The 11,956-nt window shown below is 33.9% G+C and overlaps 1 protein-coding gene across 1 annotated transcript; it reads left to right on the top strand.

Annotated features, from left to right (window-relative positions):
• The first annotated feature begins 10,603 nt into the window (after positions 1-10,603).
• LOC122439254 (olfactory receptor 2T12-like) lies at positions 10,604-11,563 on the top strand. Its single transcript, XM_043464345.1, has one exon. The coding sequence runs from the start codon at positions 10,625-10,627 to the stop codon at positions 11,561-11,563; it is 939 nt and encodes a 312-aa protein (XP_043320280.1). The 5' UTR covers positions 10,604-10,624.
• The last annotated feature ends 393 nt before the right edge of the window (positions 11,564-11,956 follow it).

Below are 11,956 nucleotides of genomic sequence, written 5' to 3'. Positions count from 1 at the left end.
TGCAGGTCAGGAAGCAACAGTTAGAACTAGGCATGGAACAACAGACTGGTTCCAATAGGAAAAGGAATACATTAAGGCTGTATATTGTCACCCTGATTATTTAACTTATATGCAGAATACATCATGAGAAACGCTGGGCTGGAGGAAGCATAAGCTGGAATCAAGATTGCTGGGAAAAATAACAATAACCTCAGATATGCAGATGACACCACCCTTATGGCAGAAAGTGAAGAGGAACTAAAACGCCTCTTGATGAAAGTGAAAGAGGAGAGTTAAAAAGTCGGCTTAAAGCTCAATATTCAGAAAATTAAGATCATGGTATCCGGTCCCATCACTTTAATGCAAATAGATGGGGAAACAGTGGAAACAGTGGCTGACTTTATTTTGGGGGGCTGCAAAATCACTGCAGATGGTGATTGTAGCCATGAAATTAAAAGATGCTTGCTCCTTGGAAGAAAAGTTATGACCAGCCTAGACAGCATTTTAAAAAGCAGAGACATTACTTTGTCAACAAAGGTCCATCTAGTCAAGGCTATGGTTTTTCCAGTAGTTGTGTATAGATGTGAGAGGTGGACTATGAAGAAAGCTGAGCACAGAAGAACTGATGCTTTTGAACTGTGGTGTTGGAAAAGACTCTCCAAACTATCCACAGGAGAGCAAATACCAAGAAACTATCACCTAAGCATACTGTATCTAAATGACAGAGAGCTAAGGGTAAGAGAAGTTTTGAAAGCTGACAGACAGAGACCACAATCAAAACAAGCGAAAAAATTATCATTAGGAGAACAAGGATAAAAATTTTGGTGTATTTATTATCAGAAACCATTAAAGTAAGAAAGAAGAGAATATCTTAAATGGTGAAATAAAAATAATCTATCTAGAGTAAGAACTTTCTTAGACAAATAAAAAGGGTCAGAGGGAGGAAATGGGGATAATGTGTCACAAGTTATCTTCATTACAAATGAAGCATTGTGTTATTTGAGAATGGATCTATATAATTGTAAATCATTTAGTTTGCTACTGAGTTGACTTAGATTAGCTATAAATTATAAGGAACAGTTAGAAAGCTTTTTAAGTTTGCTTCATATGTAAGACAGAGATTAAAAAAAATAAAATTATATAACCAAAAAATGCTTATATATGTCTATAGATACAGAAATATTGGCAGATTTGAATGTAGAAGTAGACAGTGCTGCAATAATTACAGGAAATATTAATATCTACTTTCAATAATAATAGAACATTTAGAAGAAAATTAATAAGGAACTTTTGGACATAATCTACTAATTTGATCAAATGAAACTAAAAGACACATAGAGAACATTCCAAGTAATAAAAATTTATTCTCAAGTTCGCATGTAACATTGTGTAGGATTGGTCATATATAAGGCCAAAAAACAACTTTCAGTAAATTTAAGAAGATTGAAATTAAATCAAGCATCTTTTCTTCACCAAAACTGTGTTATAGCAGAAATTAATAACAAGAAGAAAAATGTAATATCCACATGCATGTGGAGAAAAGCGATATGTTCTTAATAATCAATGGTCCAAAGAGGAAATCAAAACAAATATGTTAATCCAAATCTCCTAATATTGTTTATAAAATATATAACTAACAAGGACTTAATATACAGCACATGGAGCTATACTCAATATCTTATATATATGCCAGTTATATAATATTATATAGTTGATTCACTTTGCTGTCCACCTGAAACTATCACAATATTGTAAATCAACTGTGCTGCAATAAAAATAGAAAATAAAAGGAGAAATATATAATAAATAGCTTGATATAAAATAAAATGAAAATACAATATACAAAATCCATAGTACAATGCCAAAGTTGTACTGTGGGAAATTTATAGTGATAAATGCCTATATTAAGAAAATGAAAAATTTCAAATACAAAACCTACCTATAAACCTCAAAGAACTTAAAAAAAGTTTTAAAAAATACAAAGAAAAAGTTAGTAGAAGGGATAAAATGACAATATCAGAAAGTAAAAATGAAATAAAGTATAGAAAGATAATATAAAAGATTGATGGGATGGCTTTAAAAGGAAGATGAACACAGTTGACAAAGTTTTAGTTAAAAAGGTCAAAATTCAACAAAGCATACCTGAATAAATAAAAACAAAACTGAAAAGGAAAAAATGATACCACCAAAATAAAAAAGATCTTAAGATAATACATTGAAAAATTATATACTGAATTTTTGATAAGCTAAGAAAGTGGATAAATTCCTAGGAATAGTTTACAAAAACTGAATATTTTTTAAAATTTAATTTATTTATTTTAATTGGAGGCTAATTAATTTACAATACTGTAGTAGTTTTTGCCATACATTGACATGAATCAGCCATGGGTGTACATATTTCCCCATCCTGACTCCCCCTGCTCTGCCCACCTCTCTCCCCATCCCATCCCTCAGGGTCATCCCAGTGCACCAGCCTTGAGCACCCTGTCTCATGCATCGAACCTGGACTAGTGATCTATTTCACATATGGTAATATACATGTTTCAGTGCTATTCGCTCAAATCATCCCACCCTTGCCTTCTCCCACAGAGTCCAAAAAGTCTGTTCTTTACATTTGTGTCTCTTTTGTTGTCTCACATATAGGGTCATTATTACCATCTTTATGGAAGCACACAAATTCCATATATGTGCCTTAATATACTGTATTGGTGTTTTCCTTTCTGACTTACTTCACTCTGTATAATAGATTCCAATTTCATTCACCTCATTAGAACTGATTCAAATGCATTATTTTTAATGGCTGAGTAATAGTCTATCCTAAAGGAGATGAGTCCTGGGTGTTCATTGGAAGGACTGATGCTGAAGCTGAAACTCCAGTACTTTGGCCACCTCATGCGAAAAGCTGACTCATTGGCAAAGACCCTGATGCTGGGAGGGATTGGCGGGAGGAGGATAAGGGGACAACAGAGGATGAATGGCTGGATGGCATCACCGACTCGATGGACATGAGTTTGAGTAAACTCTGGGAGTTGGTGATGGACAGGGAGGCCTGGCATGCTGTGATTCATGGGGTCACAAAGAGTTGGACATAACTGAGCGACTGAACTGAACTGAACTGAATATTCCATTGTGTATATGTGCCACAGCTTTCTTATCCCTTCGTCTGCTGATGGACATCTAGGTTGCTTCCATGTCCTGGCTATTGTAAACAGTGTTGCAATGAACATTGGGGTACATGTGTCTCTTTCATTTCTGGTTTCCTCTGTGTGTCTGCCCAGCATTGGGGTTGCTGAGTCATACGGCAGTTCTACTTCCAGTTTTTTAGAAATCTCCACACTGTTCTCCATAGTTGCTGTACTAGTTTGCATTCCCACCAACAGTGTAAGCGTGTTCCCTTTTCTCTGCACCCTCTCCAGCATTTATTGTTTGTAGACGTTTTTATAGCAAACATTCTGACTGGTGAGAGATGGTACCTCATTGTGGTTTTGATTTGCATTTCTCTGATAATGAGTGATGTTGAGCATCTTTTCATGTGTTAGCCATTTGTATGTCTTCTTTGGAGAAATGTCTGTTTAGTTCTTTGGCCTATTTTTTGATTGGGTCATCTATGTTTCTGCAATTGAGCTGCATGAGTTGCTTTTATATTTTTGAGAATAATTCTTTGTCAGCTGCTTCATTTGCTAGTATTTTCTCCCATTCTGAAGGCTGTCTTTTCACCTTGCTTATAGTTTCCTTTGCTGTGCAAAAGCTTTTAAGCTTAATTAGGTCCCATTTGTTTATTTTTGTTTTATTTCCATTACTCTGGGAGGTTGGTCATAGAGGATCCTGCTGTGATTTATCAAAAACTGAATCTTGATGAAATAGAAAATCAAAACATACCATTAATGAGCAATGAGATTTAATCGGTAATCAAAAACCTCCCAACACAGAAAATCCCAGGGCCAATGGTTTCACTGGGGATTTCTACCAAACACTTAAAAATAAGCATTATTAATATCTCTTAAAAACTGAAGAGGGAGGAATCTTAAACATTTTATTAGGCCAACAATACTGTGATACTAAATTCAGATAAGGAGATTTCAGGAAAAGAGAACTACAGACCAATACACCTGATAAATATACATGCAAATATTCTCAATAAAGTCTTAGAAAACTGAACTCAATAGCACATTATAAGGGTTACACACCATGATCAAATGAAATTCTGTGTTACACCACATTAGTATAATACAATTACATTTAGAATAATATAATTTTCTTAATAGACATTAAAAAGCACTTGGCAAATTACAGCATTGATAAAAATCCAGAAAAATTCAGTATTGAAGTGTTATACTGCAAAATAATTAAGATTATATACAACAACCCAAAGCTAAAATTCTCACGAGTGAAAAACTGAGAACTTTTCTTGTGAGACCAGGGACAAGCCAAGGCTGCTCAATCTCACCACTCTACACAACTTAAATTTCACTAGAGCTATCAGAGAAGAAAATGAAGTCAAAGACATTCATTTCATTATTTGTAATTGATAGGATATTATATGTAGAAAACCCTAAAGAATCAAGAAAATCTGCTATAACTAATCAATGATTTCAGTAAAGTTGCAGAATATAAAATAAATATATAGAAATCAACTGTGCTGTTACACATTTACAAGGAAACATTCAAAAAAGAGAAAAAAATCCCATTTAAATTGGATCAAAAACAATTAGGAGCAAATTTACGAAGGAGATGAAAGGTCTATACAATTCAAATCTACAAGATTTTCAAGAAAGAAATAGAACGACACAATCGAATGGAAATGTATTCCATATCAATGGATCAAAAGAATTAATATTTGTCTTTGCGCATGGTATTTGGAAGTGTTCTAATTTCATTCTTTTATATATATCTATTTTTCCAGCACCATTTATTGAAGAGGCTGTCTTTGCCCCATTGTATATTCTTGCATCCTTTGTGAAAAATAAGGCATCCATAGGTGTATGGGTTTATTTCTGGGTTTTCTATCTTGTTCCATTGGTCTATATATCTGTTTTTGTGCCAGTACCATGCTGTCTTGATGACTGTAGCTTTGTAGTATAATCTGTAGTATAATCTGAAGTCTTTCTCAAGACTGCTTTGGCTATTCGGGATCTTTTGTGTTTCCATATGAATTGTGAAATTTTTTGTTCTAGTTCTGTGAAAAATACTATTTGCAATTTGATAGGGATCACATTGAATCTGTAGATTACATTTAGTAAAGTCAATACAAATTCTTCTTACCCAAGAATATGGAATATCTCTCCATCTGTTTATGTCATCTTTGATTTCTTTCATTAGTGTCTTATAATTTTCTGTGTATAGTTCTTTTGTCTCCTTGGGCAAGTTTATTCCTAGACATTTAATTCTTTTTTTTTGTTTGTTTGTTTGTTTTTTTTTTTGCAATAGTGAATGGGACTGATTCTGTAATTTCTCTTTCTGAATTTTCATTGTTAGTGTATAGAAACACAAGTGGTTTCTGTGTATTGATTTTGTATCCTGCAACTTTTCAAAATTCACTGATTAGCTCTAGTAATTTTCTGATATGATCTTTAGGGTTTTCTATGTACAGTATGATATCATCTGCAAAGAGCGAGAGCTATACTTCTTTTCCAATTTGGATTCCTTTTATTTCTTTTTCTTCTCTGATTTCTGTAGCTAGGACTTCCAGAACTATGTTGAATAATAGTGGTGAAAGTGGACACCCTTGTCTTGTTTCCTGATTTTAAGGGGGAATGCTTTCAGTTTTTCACCATTGAGAATAATATTTGTTATAGGCTTATCATATATGACCTTTACTATGTTGAGGTAGGTTCTTCTATGTCCATTTTTTTGAAGAATTTTCATCATAAATGGATGCTGACTTTTGTCAAAGGCTTTTTCTGCATCTATCGAGATGATCATATGGTTTTTATCTTTCAGTGTGTTAATATGGTGTATCACACTAATTGATATATATTGATATCTATATATATCTCTCTCTATACATAGATATAGATAGATATATACTGTATATTGAACAATCCTTGCATTCCTGGACTAAACCCAATGTGATCATGGTGTATGAGCTTTTTGATGTGTTGCTTAATTCTGTTTGCTAAAATTTTGTTGGGGACTTTTGCATCTATGTTCATCAGTGATATTGGCCTGTACTTTTCTTTTTTGTGTTGCCTGTGGTTTTGGTATCAGTGTGATGGTGGCCTCATAGAATGAGTTTGGAAGTGTTCCTTTCTCTGCAATTTTCTGGAAGAGTTTGAGTAGGATAGGTGTTAGCTCTTCACTAAATTTTTGGTAGAATTCAGCTGTGAAGCTGTCTGGTCCTGGGCTTTTGTTTGCTGGAAGATTTCTGATTATAGTTTCAATTTCCATGCTTGTGATGGGTCTGTTAAGATTTTCTATTTCTTTCTGGTTCAGTTTTGGAAAAGCTTTTGCACAACAAAGGGAACTATAAGCAAGGTGAAAAAACAGCCTTCAGAATGGGAGAAAATAATAGTAAATGAAGCAACTGACAAAGAATTCATTTCAAAAATATACAAGCAACTCCTGCAGCTCAATTCCAGAAAAATAGATGACCCAATCAAAAAATGGGCCAAAGAACTAAACAGACATTTCTCCAAAGAAAACATATAGATGGCTAACAAACACATGAAAAGATGCTCAACATCACTCATTATCAGAGAAATGCAAATCAAAACCACAACGAGGTACCATTTCATGCCAGTCAGAATGGCTGCTATCCAAAAGTCTACAAGCAATAAATTCTGGAGAGGGTGTGGAAAAAAGGGAAGCCTCTTACACTATTGGTGGGAATGCAAACTAGTACAGCCACTATGGAGAACAGTGTGGAGATTCCTTAAAAAAATGGAAATAGAACTGCCATATGATCCAGCAATCCCACTGCTGGGCATATACACTGAGGAATCCAGAATTGAAAGAAACACGTGTACCCCAATGTTCATTGTAGAACTGTTTAGCCAGGACATGGAAGCCACCTAGTTGTCCATCAGCAGATGAATGGGTAAGAAAGCTGTGGTATATATACACAATGGAATATTACTCAGTCATTAGAAAGAATACATTTGAATCTGTTCTAATGAGGTGGATGAAACTGAAGCCTATTATACAGAGTGAAGTAAACCAGAAAGAAAAACATCAATACAGTATACTAATGCATATATATGGAATTTAGAAAGATGGTAATGATAACCCTATATGCGAGACAGCAAAAGAGACACAGATGTAAAGAATAGACTTTCTGGACTCTGTGGGAGAGGGTGAGGGTGGGATGATTTGGGAGAATGGCATTGAAACATGTATATTATCATATGTGAAATGAATCACCAGTCCAGGTTCAATGCATGAGACAGGGTGCTTGGGGCTGGTGCACTGGGATGACCCAGAGGGATGGGATGGGGAGGGAGGTGGTAAGGGGGTTCAGGATGGGGAACACATGTACACCCATGGCAGATTCATGTCAATATGGCAAAAACCACAACAATATTGTAAATTAATTAGCCTCCAATTAAAATAAATAAATTCATATTAAAAAAATAAATAAGCAATGTTAGAATCAAATTAATCCACTCCTCAGTGTGTATATTTAAATAAGCATCTTTTCCCAAGAACATTTATTTACATTTTATTTTTTTCTTGTAAATAGTTATCTCTAAATGAATCATAGCATTTTGAAAGCATGTAGGGACGTATATTGAAGTTCTGAGAACCACTATAACCTTTAAAAATTAAACATTTTTGACATCCAAAGAGTTATACTTCTGAAGTTCTGATATGTTAATATGATAGTAATTTTAGAATAAGATGGCAATAAGCCAAGCCTCTTAATAGGTCTCTGAAGACCCTGATATGAGCAAGCTTGATGGTGTAAGACTAGAAGAGCCTTCTTCCACTCAGAGAGGTAAATAGAAGGATGCAGCTCAGAGAGGATGTAGGTTTCAGGTTCTTCATTTATATCTTATGTAAGTCATACTAGTTTCTGAATACTTATTAGTTTTGCTTTTAAATTTGAACTCCAGAAAAATCCAGTTAGATCAATTTATATAGATTTGCAGATAATATCCATTCAATTATCTATTCTACAATTTGAAGAACTAAAGCATATGATAGCTGACACAATAATGAGATTAAAACATTGTAACAACCTGTTAAATTTATAAAAAAGTTTGGATTTTACCATTTTATATTTTGCAGATAGATTAATTAATCATTCCAGTACCCTGTGGAAAAAGATTTACAGTTTTAATATTAAGTGAGAGCAAGAAGCAGAAAATATAGAAAGAATAACTATAGGCAGTTTTCTAAATATTCTATAATTACTTGATGAGATTGAAAGAGAGTTTATATTTGTTATTTCTGGTAGCATTGCAAAAGAGATAACTTAGTAATTTAAAGTAAAATACCACAATTTTAGCACTGTTCTATATGAAAGACTATGGAGACAGAAGACAGAATATTTCTAGTGTTCTGAAGTGAGAGTGATAAAAGAAGAAGAAAATATTTGTTTTTATAGTATTAAGCAATCCTATTCCTACAATAGAGGTGAGCCTTTATACTTTCACTTAATGATACTATAAATGTTTTATTTGAAAGATAAGTTAGTTTCTTTATTTAAAATTTCACCACACTGTGTATCCATGGTCAATTCTGTTAGAAATTATCCCTTAAGCTTTTTTTGCAAGGTTAGTTGAACTTAACACTAAATAATCTAAACAATGTTAACATATTGACTAGTCAATTATGTTCATAATGACTGATTATTTTTACATATTTATTTCATCTATAAAGAAATGCATAGATATATGATTTATGTCCATTGAAAACTTAAGAACTAATGATTTGATAAAAATACTTACAAATAATTAGAAACATTATCATAAGAAAACACATATTGTAAACTGAAAATTTACTTAATTTGTAGTTATCCTAAAACATATAAACCTCTCTTACATAACAGAAGCAAAATAATTGGTTCAAATTATATTTTATGCTATATATGTTTATTATAGCAAATTTAAAATAATAACCTTGTTTAAACAAAAATCCCATTAAATTGATGCTTAAATACACAACTGGAATAGACACTCAGAAATGTCCAGGGATGGCATAAATTATAAAGTAAAATGTAGTATGAATATATACATACAAAGAAATATTTTTCATCTTTAAAATGAAAGGAAATTCTGACACATTATAGCATGGATAAACTTTGAGGATGCTATAAGTTGAATAAACTAATCAAAAACTAAATAAATACTATATGATTTTGCTTATCTAATATTTCTCTAGTAGTCAAATTCATAGAGATGAAAAGAAAAGTGATTTCCAGGAACTGAAGAGAAGAGGGGTAATGGGAAATTATTGTTTAATGGGTAATAGTTTCAGTTGAATAAGATGAAGAGCAGGACGTGAATATTGGTGATGGATTCACAACAGTATGAAGATGTCACTGATTTGACAATACATTAAATTTAAGAAATTTGCCAAACATTCTACAGTTAAAAAATTACCTATTGATTTTTAAACAAGTTTGTAGTTCTAGCAATCTTCAACAATAAAAATGATGAAAATAATGGAAAACAAGAAATCTTCAAGTCAAATAAATAAGAGGGATTGAGGTTCTTCAGAAGAGTGATACTGAGGGCTATAATTAGGAGTTGCATATAGTTCCTAGTGGTATATACTGCATACTAGAGATATGAGTGTGTGTAGATCATAAAGGGTTTTTTTTAATCTGAAACTTCTGAAACTAATTTGATAAAGAGCAACTATATTTCCATGATATCTAGGTTTACAACAACGAAAATCCTTGAGTGAAATGCTGTTAGTACAATGATGATGCTCAAGCTATGTAATTAGGGATTGAGTGAGCCTTTTTAATGCCTTTCTCCATCTTGATTGGCAGTCTAGTATAGGATGGATATCAAAAGAAGGGGTAAAGGGAGTGATCATGGAAGAGATGGACTCCTTCCCTGTAACTTCATTGAATCACATTATATCTGTGAGACTAACATCATCTTTGCAGATTTAGTTATATTTGTTCAACAGGTTTGAAGAGTTTTGACTCCAGCAGATCAGATATGAAAATGCCTTTAAAGATCTAGATCCTCTTAGAATTGAAGGAGAGATGGATTTATCTTCATGGCTGGTTGAAGAAATAAGGCGTTTTAGTTTTTATTCTTTACCCAATAAAGGTTGTGCTTCTGTGACTTTACAAGGAAAACTTCTCCCTACACAGAATGCCTTTTACAATTAATAAAAATTTGCATTTAGTATTACAGTGTTACATTGGAGGAACATTATTATAATTATCTTATAATTATATTATAATTATCTAAGAAAATTATTATTGTTTTCAATGTATAGCTTGGTAAAGTTAAACTAAATGCCCTAACAATACCAAAGTAATTATGTTTCCATCTACAGACTTAATTCTTCCAGTTCCTGTGCATAAAAATAGAAGTCCTATTATTTGGAAAGCAAAAGCTCTTTCCCAGATTAATCAAGGTCAAGAACAATTATTTTTTGCTTCTGCTTCAATAAATATTGTTATGCTATGTATATATAATCCTCATCTATTTTTCTGTTTGCTGGGTCAGTCTTGTCTGAAATCATGGAAAACTGGAATACCACCTCAGATTTCATTCTCCTAGGACTCTTTAATCACACAGGAGCCCACCAATTTCTCTTTGTGTTGGTTCTGATAACTGCCTTCACCTCTCTTGTGGGCAATGCCCTCATGCTTCTCCTGATTCTCCTGGACTCTGGGCTCCACAGGCCCATGTACTTCCTACTGAGCCAACTCTCCCTCATGGACATGATACTGGTTATCACTATTGTGCCTAAAATGGCTGCTGACTATTTGACCGGCAGGACGCTCATCTCCCCAGTTGGCTGTGGGTTTCAGATCTTCTTCTTCCTCACTTTGGAAGGGGGTGAGTGCTTCCTCTTAGCAGCCATGTCCTATGACCGCTATGTCGCTATTTGCCATCCACTGAGATACCCAGTCCTCATGAGCTGGCAATTATGCTTAAGAATGACTTTGGGATCGTGGTTCCTTGGCGCAGCTGATGGGCTCATGCAGGCTGCTGCTACCCTGAACTTCTCATTTTGCAGGACACATGAGATTGATCATTTTTTTTGTGAGGCCCCGTCTCTGGTGCGTTTGGCTTGTGCTGACACTTCTGTCTTTGAGTATGCTATGTATGTGTGCTGCGTGTTAATGCTCCTAGTCCCCATTTCCCTCATCTTGATTTCCTATAGTCTCATCCTTGCCGCTGTTCTCCAGATGTGTTCTAATGAAGCCCGCAAGAAGGGTTTTGCCACTTGCTCCTCACATATTTCCGTGGTGGGACTGTTTTTTGGAGCAGCCATTTTTACCTACATGAGACCCAAATCCTTTAGGTCAGCTAACCATGATAAGGTTGTGTCAGCATTTTATACTATCTTCACCCCTGTGTTGAACCCCCTCATCTATAGTCTGAGGAACAGTGAGGTCAAGGGAGCTCTGCGAAAGTGTATGGATCAGTGTGCTGCCTTAAGTCATGATTAGGATTACATTGATTTGCCCCAGAGTTCACGGCTGTAAAAAGTGATTGTGTAAAATTTCTTTGAGAAAGATTATATAGTCATTATATCTCTGTGTGTTATTTCTATTTTATTTTGGAATGTGTACAGATGTCCATATTTTGGTATCATTCATTAGGCTGTCATCAACAAATCAGACTGAGGATTGGTAAAAATCTGCTAATCAAAAATTCTTCTGAAATGTTTCCACACCACATTTCATGATAAATGCTTTTTCAAACAATGAACAAAGTAGTCAAACAATACTGACATTTGTTGTTGTTTTTGAATTGAGGTATAATTTATAAACTGTAGAATATTCATATCTGAAGGGTGTCTTTCAATAAGTTTCAGAAGCACATGTGTTGGTAACTTACAC

This window comes from Cervus canadensis, chromosome 4 (genome assembly GCF_019320065.1).
Source record: "Cervus canadensis isolate Bull #8, Minnesota chromosome 4, ASM1932006v1, whole genome shotgun sequence".
Classification (NCBI taxonomy): Eukaryota; Metazoa; Chordata; class Mammalia; order Artiodactyla; family Cervidae; genus Cervus; species Cervus canadensis.
The sequence above is the reverse complement of the archived record's forward strand: the minus strand, read 5'-3'. Positions and strand labels throughout refer to the sequence as shown.